The 15098-nt window shown below is 51.6% G+C and overlaps 1 protein-coding gene across 1 annotated transcript in view; it reads left to right on the top strand.

The window, feature by feature from the left end:
- The window catches only part of POLE (DNA polymerase epsilon, catalytic subunit), a 239812-nt gene that overhangs the window by 134785 nt on the left and 89929 nt on the right, over positions 1 to 15098 (top strand). The window contains exons 27-28 of the mRNA XM_075319950.1: positions 10747 to 10849; positions 10983 to 11063. Coding sequence (XP_075176065.1) covers positions 10747 to 10849; positions 10983 to 11063 — 184 coding nt within the window. The remainder of the gene's footprint in view (positions 1 to 10746; positions 10850 to 10982; positions 11064 to 15098) is intronic.

Raw genomic sequence — 15098 nt, 5'->3', positions numbered from 1 at the left:
TCATCTCCACTATGACTCAGGCTTGGAGGTCTTCCTCGGCCAAGATTTACCACAGGACTTGGAAGATTTTCCTGTCCTGGTGTCGCTCTTCCGGCCATGCTCTTTGGCCGTTCTCTTTGCCGACCATTCTGTCCTTTTTACAGTCCGGTCTGCAGCTAGGATTGTCCCTCAATTCCCTTAAGGGAAAGGTGTCGGCTCTGTCGGTATTATTCCAGCGGCGTATCGCCCGACTGGCTCAGGTGCGCACCTTCATGCAGGGCGCATCTCACATCATTCCTCCCTACCGGCGGCCTTTGGATCCCTGGGATCTTAATCTAGTCCTCACGGCCTTACAGAAACCCCCCTTTGAGCCTCTTAGGGAGGTTCATTTGTTTAGACTTTCACAGAAAGTGGTTTTTCTAGTAGCCATAACTTCTCTCAGGAGAGTCTCTGATTTGGCTGCGCTCTCTTCGGAGTCACCTTTTTTGGTGTTTCACCAAGACAAGGTGGTTCTCCGTCCGACTCCGGAGTTTCTCCCTAAGGTGGTGTCTTCTTTCCACCTTAACCAGGACATTTCATTGCCTTCCCTTTGTCCGGCCCCTGTGCATCGCTTTGAGAAGGTGTTGCATACCTTGGATTTGGTGCGGGCGCTCCGAATCTATGTGTCACGCACCGCCGCTTTTAGGCGGTGCACTTCACTTTTTGTGCTAACCACAGGTCAGCGCAAGGGTCTCTTGGCTTCTAAACCGACCCTAGCTCGTTGGATTAGGTCGGCCATCTCTGATGCCTACCAGTGTTCTCAGGTGCCCCCTCCGCCGGGGATTAAGGCGCACTCGACCAGAGCTGTCGGTGCCTCCTGGGCTTTCAGGCACCAGGCTACGGCTCAGCAGGTTTGTCAGGCTGCCACTTGGTCTAGTCTGCACACCTTTTCGAAGCACTACCAAGTGCATGCTCATGCTTCGGCAGATGCGAGCTTGGGCAGACGCATCCTTCAGGCGGCTGTCGCCCATTTGTGAAGTTAGGTTTTGCCTACTTCTCAGTTTTGTTTATTTCCCACCCATGGACTGCTTTGAGACGTCCCATGGTCTGGGTCTCCCATAAGGAACGATGAAAAGAGAATTTCTTTATCGTTCCTATGGGAGACCCAGACCATGGGGTGTATAGCTACTGCCCCCGGAGGACACACAAAGTTACTACACTCAAAACGTGTAGCTCCTCCCTCCTAGCATATACACCCCCTGCTAGCCAGTCCTAGCCAGTTTCTTGCTTTGTGTCAGGAGGATCCACACACACACATGCATCCCTTTTTGATTTTTCATTTTTTACAAAGATTTGGAAGAAAAGCGGGTCCACTGGACCCCCGGCATGTCCCTTCACACTCCCCTGGCGGCAGTGCTGTTAAGGTTGACTTCAGGGCAGGAGCCCTTCATGCCGCGCTCCTTCAACATCCCTTAGGGGCTCTGATTTGAAGTGGGAGCCAACACGGTTCTCACTGCCTTGCAGGAGACCGGCCTCCATCCGCAGCCCTTGTGCAGGACCCTGCTGGACGGAGCACTGACCCCCACCCCACAGGGACTGGACCCTGCGTCTCAAAGCTAAGTATAGAGACGTTTATTCAGAGGGTCTTTCTGCATGTGGGGCACTTTTATTGGGGGGGACAGTGATTGCTGAATAATGCTGCTTTGTTTACTGTGTTTCCGGCCGGTTCCACAGTTTTTACTGAGAACCGCGCCGATGAGGCCTGATTTTCGGCCGCATGCATAACTTTAGGCCCCGGCTTCAGCCGCGGCCTAGTTTCGTTTCGTTCCCCTGCATGTCAGGCATGCAGGGGGACGCTGCAGAGCCGCCCGCCGGCCGCTCTGCACAGGGGAGGACGCTCCGTTTTGAGGTGATGATTCCCTCCCCTGTACATCTCCTTCGCCCTCCGATTCCCGCTCCTGGGTTAACCCCCGCCTCCCCCCCTCACTCTGGCGCCATTTTCCAGCGTCTTAGTACACTGGTCGGCGCTGGCTGCCCTGCAGCACAGGGAGGGAATACTGGCTGAGGGTCCAGGCTTGGAATCCGGAGGGCACTCATAATATGGCCTGATAAGTCACAACCCCTGGTTGTGCACTTTTTATACACTCTCAGGCATTCTGAAGGAGTTAATTCTTTATCATAGAATCTCCTCCTCAGCAGCATGACACTCTCAGGCATGCTGAAGGAGTTAATTCTTTATCATAGAATCTCCCCCTCAGCAGCATGTCTCACTCTAGCAGCAAAGCTACAAGGCTGTACTCTACATGTGCTGCATGTAACCTCATATTGCCTGAACCGGCACACTGTAATGGTTCTTAGGTGGGAGTCCCCCCAGGCTGAACCCCTGTCTTGGGTATTCTACGCATGCTGGACAGAGCCCCCACCTCTGCAGCATGTCTCACAGAGCGAGGCTGCAGGCTGTTTCTTTATTATCCACTGCAGGTAGTCTCGTACGGCTATACCGAGCTCCTAACCACTGTGGCCCCTCAGCATGGGGGCTCATTAATGGTCCCTCCAGCTGCTCCGGTTTTGGTGGCTGACCCCCATAGGATTCCTATTTCCAGGGGTCGGCTGTCCCGGCATCTGCTGAGCATGCAGTTCCCCTCTCAGGGCGTTTTCTGCTCGCTCGGCCAAGCTCACAAGGGACTCTCCTTCTGGGCTCAGACCCCGTTCTCCTGACAGGGAGACGCAGGGTCCCCTGTCCTCCCCGTCCCGCAGCTCCGATTACGAGCTGATTCACCGGACGAGGAAGATGTCTCTACCGCGGACACGGACGCTACTTTATGTACATTGATCCGTCCGTAGGTGACGCAGATGCGAATGATTGGCTTGCGTCCATTATTCTTGTGTCCGCCTGATCAGGGGAGTATTCCCCGCTGGCAGAAAGGCACAGTTTACCTTTAGCAGGTCAAGGAGTGTGTTACTTAACCACTCCAGTTTTCAGCCCGCTGCGTCCAAGCCCACAGCCTATCCTGCAGACCCCACAGCGGGGTTCTGCTGCCTGTCTCCCCCTCCCTTCAGAGAGGGTAGCCACTCCGGTCTAGACTGCCCGGTTAGTTGTATCAGTGGCTGACGGCACCTCTATAGGATTCTACCGTACATTAATTTTGTACTGGACCTCACTCCGCTCTGAGATGAAGCGTGTTTCTGAGGACTGTGTTTCCCCTGTCCACCCATGGTGGTCAAGAAGTGGGCTCATTCACTTCAGGTGGCTCAGCCCGGACCGTTATGTCAGTGGCTGATGGCTCCTCACTTAAGGTTCTGCGGTCCGCCCGGTTGTCCTTTGGGCCAAGTCGGTATGGGAACGGCAGGAGCTTGTTCTCCTCAGCTTACAGCAGTGCGGTTTTTTGTAACTTCTCTGCTTCTCTGGAGGAGATGCATTCTCTCACAGGGACTCTATGCCCAAAACGGTTGCCTGAACTCCAGACTTCAGTCTTTTCATCCTCTGCCAGGTCTGCCATGCTAGACGCCGCACGGCGGTGGTCTGGGCTACCTTCCTCGCTATCCGCAGGCTCCTGTGGCTTCGAAATTGGAAGGCAGATGCCTCTATGGAGGTTCCTGGCTGGGCTCCCCCTTGGTGGGCCCAGTTTCCCCGGAACCAAGCTGGGTGAAATTAAGGAAGCTCTTGGCGGGGAGTGTGCTTCCTCGCCACAATCCTAAACCAGGGAACCTGTCCAGGGCAGGAATCAGTTGAGGTTTCGGTGGTTTCCGTTCTTCCATCTGATCGTCCTCTAGCTCGGCCTAGGTTCATAGAACCAAATGGCTCGAAGCTGCGTCTTCAGAAGACCGCAGGAGATGCTGCCACTGAGCCAGCTTCCTCCGAGCTATCTAGCCACGCCAACAACCTCCTTGGTCGGTGGCAGGCTCTCTCCACTTGGCGACGTATGGTTCTTACACGTCTCCGTTCAGTGGGGGCGGGATTATATCTCCCATGGCTACAGGATGGAATTCTGTCCACCCGCCAAACAGATTTTTTCTGTCAACTCCTCCCGGCTCCAAGGCCGCCGCCTTCTCACAGGCCGTGGCATTTCTTGCAGACCAATGGAGTAATTGTACCGGTTCCCGACTGGGAACGGTTCTGAGATTTTTGCTTAAATCTATTCCTAGTCCCCGAAGAGGGCGGTGCCTTCCGACCTGGATCTTTAGCTTTTCAAGCATAGTCAGGTGTGGCGTTTTCACATGGAGTCTCGATCTTGTTCCGTGTGTTTTTCACCGGATCAATCAAGAACCCAAGGAGATTCCCTAGCAGCCATCGGCATCAGAGATGCCTATCTGCAGGGGTCAATCGCAGTTTCACACCAGCGTTGACTACGTTTTGACAATCGGAGTGGTCCAATTCGTGGCTCTTCCCTTGGGGTTAGCCACGGCCCCTCGAGTATTCTCATTGGGGCAGCTGTGATTAGGGTCCTGCACCCCTAGGGATTGGCAGTGATCTTTTGCCCTGGACGGCCTTCTTGTCGGGGCTTCATCCAGTGCTGACTCTTAGCAGAGTGCTTCGCTCACTCTCGCCACTCTAACCTATTCGGGTGGCTTGTCTTTCTGCCCAAGTCCACTCTGACTTCGAACCAGAGGTTCTCAGGGACGCAATTCGAGACTCTATCGGCACTTGTGAAGCTGCTCTTAGTCGATCAGTAGTCCCTCCGCTGGCGGTCGGCGTCGTTCTATCAGACACCATATACAGGTGCTGGTCAGACGGTGGCATCAATGGAAGCGATTCCTTGCCCAGTTTCTCCTGCGTCCTCTGAGACTGGATGTTTTCCGCTGTACAAGCGAACTCCCTCCTCCCACGGGGTGGTGGCTTCGCCACTGACCAGAGGCTCGTTTCAGTGGTGGCTTCGGCCACTCTGTCTCAGGAGCGCTCCTTCCTGGCCCCGTCCCGGGTGAGCCTCACCAGGATGCTAGTCTATCCGCCTTGGGAGCAGTATATCTCCACCGTGGAGCGCAGGGCGCTTGGACTCTGTCCGAATCAGCCCTCTGGATCAATGTGCTGGAAATCAGAGCTGTATTTCTAGCTCTCTAAGCCTTCACCATCTGTTGGCGGCTAGGCACATTCGAGTCCAGTCGGACAACGTGACAGCGTTTTTCCTACATCAGCTTCCAGGGCGGGACACTCAGCCGCCTGGCAATCTTGGCGGCTCAACATTCTTCAGTGGACAAGGGACTCCTAGTCCACCGTATCCGCAGCCCACATCCTAGATGTGAAAACTGCGAGGCAGACTATTTCAGCTGTCCAACCGTGGTCCACAATCCTCAGGTTTTGCGGTAGACACACTGGTTCATGTTTGACCCCAGCTTCGTCTCTTTACGTATTTTACCCTCTACCTCTTGTCCAGAGTCCTGCGCAAGATCAGTAAAGAGGGCCATCGGGTCATTCTCATACTCCAGACTGACCCAGGCAGGCTTGGTACTCTGACCTGCTCCTTCTGTCCGTTGGGTTGCCATGGCATCTTCCGGACCGTCCAGACCTTTTCTCAAAAGGTCCGTTTTTTCCATCAGAATTCTGGATTCTCAGATTGACGGCGTAGCTCTTGAGTCCCGGATCTTGGCGACTTCTGGTATCCTTCCTGAAGTCATCTCCGCTATGACTCGAGCTCCAAAGTGTCCTTTGACCTTTTTGGCCTTGCCGACCCTCCTGTCCCTTCCACAGTCCGGTCTACAGCTAGGACTATCCCTCATTAAGGGACAGGTCTCGGCTCTGTCAGTATGTGCCAGCGGCGTATCGTCCGGCTGGCTCCGGTGCGCTCCTTTAAGGGCGCATCTCACATCATTCCGCCTTTCCGGCGGCCTATGGAGCCCTGGGACCTTAATCCGGTCCTCCCGGTTCCCGGAAACCCCCCTTTGCGCCTCTTGGGGAGGTTTCTTTGTTTCATCTTTCACAGAAAGTAGTCTTTCTAGTGGCTATATTTTCCCGCCAGAGAGTTCTGGCTGCACTCTCTCGGAGTCACCCCCTTTTTTTGGTCTTTTGCATCAAGACAAGGTGGTCTCCGTCCGACTCCGGACTTTTTTCCCTAAGGTGGTTACTGCTTCCACCTTATCCGGGGCAATTTTCCTGCCTTCCTTTTGTCCGGCTCCTGTTCATCGCTTGAGGAAGCGTTGCATATCCTGGATCTGGTGCGGGTGCTCCGGATCTATGTGTCTCGCACCGCCGTTATTAGACGGTGCACCTCTCTCTGGTGCTGACTGCTAGTCAGCGTAGCGGTCTCTCGGCATCTAAGCCGACCCTGGTTCGTTGGCTTAGGTCGGCCATTTCGGAGACCTACAAGTGTACTCAAGTGCCTTCCCCGCCGGGGATCAGAGCACATTTGATCAGACCTGTCGGCGCCTTTTTGGGCTTTCAGGCACCAGGTTACGGCTCAGTAGGTCTGTCAGACTGCAGCTCGAATTAGTCTGCATTCTTTTTCGAAGCACTACCCAAGGCATGCTCATGCTTTGGCAGACGCGGGCTTGGGCAGACGCATCTTTCCGGCGTCTGTCGCCCATTTGTGAAGTTAGGTTTGCCTGCTTCTCAGTTGTCTGTTTATTCCCACCCATGGACTGCTTTTGAACGTCCCATGGTCTGGGTCTCCCATAGGAACGATAAAGAAAAAGAGAATTTTGTTTACTTACCGTAAATTCTTTTTCTTATAGTTCCGTCATGGGAGACCCAGCACCCTCCCTATTGCCTGTTGGCAGGTTTCTTGTTCCGTGTGTCTTCACCGGCTGTTATTGTTGTAGACAGAGGTTCCGGCTCTTCCGGATTTTACTCTCTCTTCTTGTGGGTGGATGTCCTCCTTCAGCTTTTGCACTAAACTGGCTAGGACTGGCTAGCAGGGGGTGTATATGCTAGGAGGGAGGAGCTACACGTTTTGAGTGTAGTAACTTTGTGTGTCCTCCGGGGGCAGTAGCTATACACCCCATGGTCTGGGTCTCCCATGACGGAACTATAAGAAAAAGAATTTACGGTAAGTAAACAAAATTCTCTTTTTTGTTTACTTACCGTAAATTCTTTTTCTTATAGTTCCGACATGGGAGACCCAGCACCCTCCCTGTTGCCTGTTGGCAGTTCTTGTTCCGTGTGTTTCACCGGCTGTTGTTGTAGACAGAGGTTCCGGTTTTTCCGACTTTTACTCTGTCTCTACTTATGGGTGGATGTCCTCCTTCAGCTTTTGCACTGAACTGGTTAGATTGTCATCCAGGGGGTGTATATAGCCCGGAGGGAGGAGCTACACGTTTGAGTGTAGTACTTTGTGTGTCCTCCGGAGGCAGAAGCTATACACCATGGTCTGGGTCTCCCATGTCGGAACTATAAGAAAAAGAATTTACGGTAAGTAAACAAAATTCTCTTTTTTTAAATAAAATTTTGTGACACACCTGGTATCAATATGATCACTGCACCCTTAAATCAATTCATTGAAAGGTGTAGCCTGTAAGATGAGGTCACTTATGGAAGGGTTCTGCTGTTCTTGCACTTCAGGGGCTCTACCATTGTGGCTACCATTCTAGCAAGCAAACTCTGCACTATAATATGGCACTCCTTCCCTTCTGAGCTATTGACGTACTCGTGAGAAATTGCATCACAAATTGTATTGTTCAATCTGTCCCGTTACCATTTTAAAAACTTGGGACAAAAAAAAAGGTAATTTTTGTTTACTCAGCCCAATGTTATACAATTCTGTTTATCGCCTTATGGTTAAAAAAAAATAAAGAGCTTGCTAATCTCTTAGATAAATTCTTTGAGAGGTGTAGTTTTCAAAATGGGGTCACTTGTGTGGGTTTCTGCTGGTTTTGCATGTCAGAGGCACTTCAAATGTGACATGGTGTCCCCAGTCTATTCCAGCCAAAATGGCACTCCAAAACTCAAATAGCGCTCCTTCCATTCTAAGCTGTGACGTGCATCCAAACAGTAGTTTTCCACCACACATAGGGGTAGCTGCGTGCTTAGGAGGAAATGCACTGTAAACTTTGTTCTGCAATTTCTCCTGTTAGTCTTGTGAAAGTAAAACATTTGGGGCTGAAGCAGCATTTTTTCGTGGGATTTTTTTGGGTTTTTTTTATTTTTATTTTCACAGTTCAGCATTATAAAATTCTGTGATGCAGCTTGAGGGTTCAAGGTGCTAACTACACCTCTAGATTAATTCTTTAACGATTCCAGACAATTTTGCATTCCAAAAGTCAAATGTTGCTTCATCTCTTCCGAGTCCTGCCATACACCCAAACAGTAGTTTCCTACCTTGTATGGGGTGTCTGCCGACTCAGGAGAAATTGCACAACAAATTGTATGGTGCATTTACTTCGGTTATACTTGTGAAAATGCAAAATTTGAGGCTAAAGTAACATTTTTGTGAGAAAGTAAATTTTTCATTTTTTTCCTTCCACATTGCTTTAATTCCTGTAAAGCACCTGAAGGAATAATAAACTTCTTGAATTTTATTTTGAGAGGTACAGTTTTTAGAATGGTGTCACTTTTGGGTATTTTCTGTCACATAGGCCTCTCAAAGTCACTTCAAATGGTGAATGTGGTCCCTTAAAAAAATTTTTGTTGAGAAATTACTAATAAACTTTTAAACTTAACAAAAAAATTGTTCAAAACTTTATTCATAGTAGACATATGGTAAATTTTATTTAACTATTTTGTGTGACAAAAGTTTGAAAATTGCAAAAGTTTCAGAATTTTCACAAGATTTTCAATATTTTTGTAGCACCCAGGGATATTGGGTACTTGGTTCCGGGCAGTACAGGTTTTGGGGAAGTCACGGTGGTGGCTGTTACCCGATTCCGTGCCCTGGACTCTTTTTGTAATGGGGATATTTACAGGGGAGAATAAGATAATGTTCACATGTGACGCCACTTGCTGTGTTGCGGCTAAGTGTAGGGAGCTGCCGCTGCAGAATGTCTCTACTGGGGCTGGTGGTATTGGCAGCTAGAATGATAGACCTTCCACAAGTAGGGTTTTTCCCCAGAGGGTGTATGGTGCAGTGGGCGTCGGAAGAAGGTAGTCCACACAGGTGTTCAGTGCAACTTGTTTACTCACTGCTGGTAGATGTTGACTGGTTGCCCGAGGCCAGCTGGTTTCGCCTACAGGTCCCCTTCGTCCCAGTGACAGTTTGGTTCTCTGGTACCTTCTTCCCCTGCACCAGTCTCAGGTAAGTGGGTCCCCGTGGTATGGAATAACTGGGGGTCCCCGTTATGTGGTTTGTCCACTTCTGTCCACCTGACGGTAGCGTGAACCCTGTGGGGTTGGAGTCTCTGGTTCTGTCTCCGGTTCTCCCGTTGCTACTGAGTCTTTGGATTATTTAGGGTCAGCAAGGTCCTTGATGGTCCCCTTGCTGTGCAGTTAACAGGTCGGCCTGGAGCTCTTTCCTGTCCTAGGGTCCTGTACCCCGTCGGTGCGTAATTTCGGGAGTACTCCACCGACAACCACTTTTCCTGGGTACCAGGTCACCGTTAACCCGCGTCAGACCTCTGTCAACTCTCTCCGACTGCTCTCTGTTCACTTCCTCTGTCTCCTCTCAACTCTCTACAGTCTTCCTGTGTTCTAACTCTCCACAGTCCTCCCACCTGATCAACTAGTGGACTAGATTGGCTCCGCCTCTAGGCGGCCATCCATTGGTCCCACCCTAGCTGGGTACCGTTGTAAGGGGGATTGTTGGAGAAAACTGGGATTACCTTGCTTTTTGTTGGTACCGGCTCTGGGGGTTCTGGGTCCTAAGGGGGTAGGCCCTCCATCCTTGTGGGGATGCAGAACCTTGTAGCAACCTGATGGTTTCAGGGGCGCTACATTTTCATAAACTCAAATAAAAGTATCCTAAATCTATCACAAACATGAAGTACAATATGCCACAAAAAAAAAAACTTTCTCAGAATCACTGGGATCCATTTTGCCGTTCTTTCCAGGCATCACATGACCTAAAAGGCCCTGGGTTCAGCTATTTCGGACATGCAGCATCCATGCAGGTCCAGCCTTTGCTCCTGTTCTGCATCGGTCAGGTAGATCAGTGTTGGACAGGAGGAGAGAGTAGTTCTCTGTGAATGGGTAGACGTTATGTTGGCATGTTTCTTGATCAAAAGACTTCATCTCTGGATTATAAGAGCACACTTTTTTAGCAAGATTTTTTTCCTGCTTGCTAAAAAGTGGATCGTATAGTACTAAATGTAAAGCGGGCTTTACACGCTACAACATATCTAACGATGTGTCGGCGGGGTCACATCGTAAGTGACGCACATCCGGCATCGTTAGTGGTGTTGTAGCGTGTGACAGCTACATGCAATTGCGATTGTGCGTAAAACCGTTCATCGCATACACGTCGTTCATTTGCTAAAAATTGCACGTCGGGTTGTTCAATGTTCCCGAGGCAGCACACATTGCAGTGTGTGACACCCCGATCACGATGAACAGATCTGTCCCGCGGCTCCCGCCGGTAATGCGGAAGGAAGGACGTGGGAGGGATGTTTACGTCCCGCTCATCTCCGCCCCTCCGCTTCAATTGGCCGGCCGCATTGTGACGTCGCTGTTACGCCGAACGTCCCTCCCACTCCAGGAAGTGGATGTTCGCTGCCCACAGCAAGGTCGTATGGAAGGTAAGTACGTGTGATGGCAATTAATCGTTTGTGCAACACTGTCAACAAATTGAACGTGTCGCACATATGATGGGGGCGTGTCACATCGCATACAATATCGTATGCTTAATTGTAAGGTGTAAAGCAGGCTTAAGACTGTGCCTGTGACCCATTTTTTGTTTTTCCTGATTCCATTTTTCTGTTTCACTTTAGAGCTATTCCTCTGGCAATATTCCAGGCAGAGTTAGGAGTGAAGAGACACTATCTACGCAAATGGCTGAAAAACCCATCTCTACAGGATTTGGATATACGCTCGGTTAGTTACCAGTGTATTTTTTTTTTTTTTTTTTTATGTCTTGCTGCAGTTTAGTGTTTTGTTTTTTTCTGTTTTTTTTTTAAATCCCTCTTGAATTACATATTGTGGTGTTTTTCCTTTTTCGTTTTTTCAGATTCTAGACTGGGATTACTACATAGAGCGTCTGGGTAGTGCAATTCAAAAAATCATTACAATTCCAGCAGCATTACAGCAGGTATGAAAATGGCATTAAACCCTGCGGAAAGAGCAAAGTGCACTATGTCCTGAACATAACTCGGGTGACACCTCTGAGCTAAATACAATACAACCTGACTCCTGATATTTGTCGTGGTTCAGGTTATGTAGCTCTGAGTATGTTCTTATAATTTAACAATTTCTTTGTCGCTCCATTGGGAGACCCAGACAATTGGGTGTATAGCTTCTGCCTCCGGAGGCCACACAAAGTATTACACTTAAAAGTGTAAGCCCCTCCCCTCTGCCTATACACCCCCCCGTGCATCACGGGCTCCTCAGTTTTTATGCTTTGTGCGAAGGAGGCACACATGCACGCAAGCTCCACAATTTAGTCAGCAGCAGCTGCTGACTATATCGGATGGAAGAAAAGAGGGCCCATAACAGGGCCCCCAGCATGCTCCCTTCTCACCCCACTCTGGTCGGCGGTGCTGTTAAGGTTGAGGTACCCAATCTGCTGGACAGGAGCCGGGTATCATCAGGGACAGGGCCCTGCTACTCTGAGGTACTCTGTGTCCCCTTGGGGACGGCGCATAGAGCGCCTGTGTTATGAACGCTGCAGCAGCTGCTGGGTGTGTTAGTGCGCCGGGACTACCGCGCTGACCGCGCTTGTTTGCCGGCCGCGCTTATAACTATAGTCCCCGGCTTTTGCGGCCTAGTACCGCATACTCCCGCCCCCGGGCCTGCCAGTCAGGGGTAAGGGCGGGACGCTGCACTGGACGTCAGCGCTGAGGGCTGGAGCATACTTTGTATCCTCCTCCCCCCTCACTGAGCACCGTGGGGCACCAGATTCCCGCACTTTCTGAGGCACGCCCACGGCCCCCTCCTCCTCTCAGAACACTGGCAGCCATTCTTGTCAGCACTTCAGACGCTAGAGAATTTCAGAGGGGAGACAACACCGAGCTCCACAGCTCTGGGAGGCCAGGGCAGGGAATCTGGTGGTCACACAACCGCTGCAGGCGGTCGGTAAGCCGCACCTGTTACTAGGTGCTGGCCCCCTGGGTGCCGAAGTGTATATTTATATACTTATGTTGTATACATTTACTCTATACGGCTGCAATTTGCTTTTGGCTATATACCCTCACTGATTGCTCTAAGGGGAGACAACAGCATGTCGTCCGCAAAAAGCAAGGGTGCCAAGGCACAGGCTTACTTTGCAACCTGTACCTCATGTGCGGCTATGCTACCTGCAGGTTCCACCTACCCTCATTGTGTGCAATGTTCGGCCCCTGTGACACTCACTCAGCCGGAGCCTCTGACACTGGTGGGACCCCCGGCCCAGGTGGAACTACCTGCTGCCACTGTCCAGGTGACAGGGACAGAGTTTGCAGTATTTGCTGACAAACTGTCTGAGTCTATGGATAAATGGTCTGCTAAAATACTGGAAGCTTTGCAGTCCAGACCGGTAACACTGGCCCCGGGGACAGTTGAATCATTGACCCCAGGCCCCCCTCGGTTGGAGCAGCAAAGTGCTCCTGGGGCGACTCATAGGTCCCACGGTGAGGACTCTGACACGGACCGCAGTCCCAGACCGACTAAGCGGGCTCGCTGGGAAATTCCCTCGACTTCATCACACTGCTCAGGGTCTCAGCATGAGGACTCTCTGGAGGATGAAGCGGAGGTGGCAGATCAGGGCTCTGATCCTGACACCGCTCTCAACCTTGATACACCTGAAGGGGACGCCATAGTAAACGACCTTATAGCGTCCATCAATCAGGTGTTGGATCTTTCTCCTCCAGCTCCTCCGATTGAGGAGTCAGCTTCTCAACAGGTGAAATTCCATTTTAGGTTCCCCAAACGTCCACGGAGTGGGTTTCTTGATCACTCCGACTTCAGAGATAGAGTCCAGAAACACCGAGCCTTTCCAGATAAGCGCTTTACTAAGCGTCTTAATGACACTCGTTATCCCTTCCCCCCTGACGTAGTCAAGGGTTGGGCTCAGTGTCCCAAGGTGGATCCTCCAGTCTCTAGACTGGCGGCTAGATCCATAGTTGCAGTGGCAGATGGTGCATCACTCAAGGATGCCACTGACAGGCAGATAGAGCTCCTGATGAAATCCATCTATGAAGCTATTGGCGCGTCCTTTGCTCCGGCATTCGCAGCCGTATGGGCACTCCAAGCTATCTCAGCTTGTCAGTCTGAGATTAATGCAGTCACACGTGCCTCTACTCCGCAAGTAGTGTCCTTAACCTCTCAGGCGTCGGCGTTTGCGTCCTACGCTATGAATGCTGTCCTGGACTCTGCGAGCCGTACGGCGGTAGCATCCGCCAATTCGGTGGCAGTCCGCAGGGCCATGTGGCTACGTGAATGGAAGGCAGACGCTGCTTCCAAAAAGTTCTTAACCGGGTTGCCATTTTCTGGCGACCGCCTGTTTGGCGAGCGATTGGATGAAATCATTAAACAATCCAAGGGAAAGGACTCGTCCTTACCCCAGTCCAAACCAAACAGACCTCCACAAAGGAAGGTACAATCGAGGCTTCGGTCCTTTCGGCCCTCAGCCAGATCTCAATTCTCCTCGTCCAACAGGCCACAGAAGGGTCAGAGGAACTCCGATTCATGGCGGTCTAAGTCACGTCCTAAGAAGACCGCCGGAGGAACCGCTCCTAAAGCGGCCTCTCCTCATGACTTTCGGCCTCCCCAAACCGCATCCTCGGTCGGTGGCAGGCTCTCCCGCTTTTGCGACGCCTGGTTGCCACATGTCCAAGACCGATGGGTGAGAGACATTCTGTCTCACGGTTACAGGATAGAGTTCAGCTCTCGTCCCCCGACTCGTTTCTTCAGAACATCTCCGCCCCCCGAGCGAGCCGATGCTCTTCTTCAGGCGGTGAGCACTCTGAAGGCAGAAGGAGTGGTGATCCCTGTTCCCCTTCAGCAATGGGGTCACGGTTTTTACTCCAACTTGTTTGTGGTGCCAAAAAAGGACGGATCTTTCCGTCCCGTTCTGGACCTAAAACTGCTCAACAGACACGTGAAAACCAGGCGGTTCCGGATGGAATCTCTCCGCTCCGTCATCGCCTCAATGTCCCAAGGAGACTTCCTAGCATCAATCGACATCAGAGATGCTTATCTCCACGTGCCGATTGCACCAGAGCATCAGCGCTTCCTGCGCTTCGCCATCGGGGACGAACACCTTCAGTTCGTGGCACTGCCTTTCGGCCTGGCGACAGCCCCACGGGTCTTCACCAAGGTCATGGCAACAGTGGTAGCAGTCCTACACTCTCAGGGACACTCGGTGATCCCTTACTTAGACGATCTGCTTGTCAAGGCCCCCTCTCGGGCGGCATGCCAACACAGCCTGAACATGGCTCTGGAGACTCTCCAGAGATTCGGGTGGATCATCAATTTCCCAAAGTCAAAATTGTCACCGGCCCAATCACTGACATATCTTGGCATGGAGTTTCATACTCTCTCAGCGATAGTGAAGCTTCCACTGGACAAACAGCGTTCACTACAAACAGGGGTGCAATCTCTCCTTCGAGCCCAGTTGCACCCCTTGAGGCGCCTCATGCACTTCCTAGGGAAGATGGTGGCAGCAATGGAGGCAGTTCCTTTTGCGCAGTTTCATCTGCGTCCACTTCAATGGGACATTCTCCGCAAATGGGACAGGAAGTCGACGTACCTCGACAGGAACGTCTCCCTCTCTCGGGCAGCCAAGGCCTCCCTTCAGTGGTGGCTTCTTCCCACTTCTCTGCCGAAGGGGAAATCATTCCTGCCCCCATCCTGGGCTGTGGTCACGACAGACGCGAGTCTGTCAGGGTGGGGAGCGGTCTTTCTCCACCACAGGGCCCAGGGTACCTGGACTCAGCCAGAGTCCTCTCTTCAGATCAATGTTCTGGAGATAAGGGCAGTGTATCTAGCCCTAAAGGCGTTCCAGCCGTGGCTGGAAGGCAGGCAGATCCGAATTCAGTCGGACAACGCCACGGCGGTGGCATATATCAATCACCAAGGCGGCACACGCAGTCGGCAAGCCTTCCAGGAAGTTCGGCGGATTCTGCTGTGGGTGGAAGCCACAGCCTCC

Source organism: Anomaloglossus baeobatrachus, chromosome 1 (genome assembly GCF_048569485.1).
Source record: "Anomaloglossus baeobatrachus isolate aAnoBae1 chromosome 1, aAnoBae1.hap1, whole genome shotgun sequence".
Taxonomy (NCBI): domain Eukaryota; kingdom Metazoa; phylum Chordata; class Amphibia; order Anura; family Aromobatidae; genus Anomaloglossus; species Anomaloglossus baeobatrachus.
The sequence above is the reverse complement of the archived record's forward strand: the minus strand, read 5'-3'. Positions and strand labels throughout refer to the sequence as shown.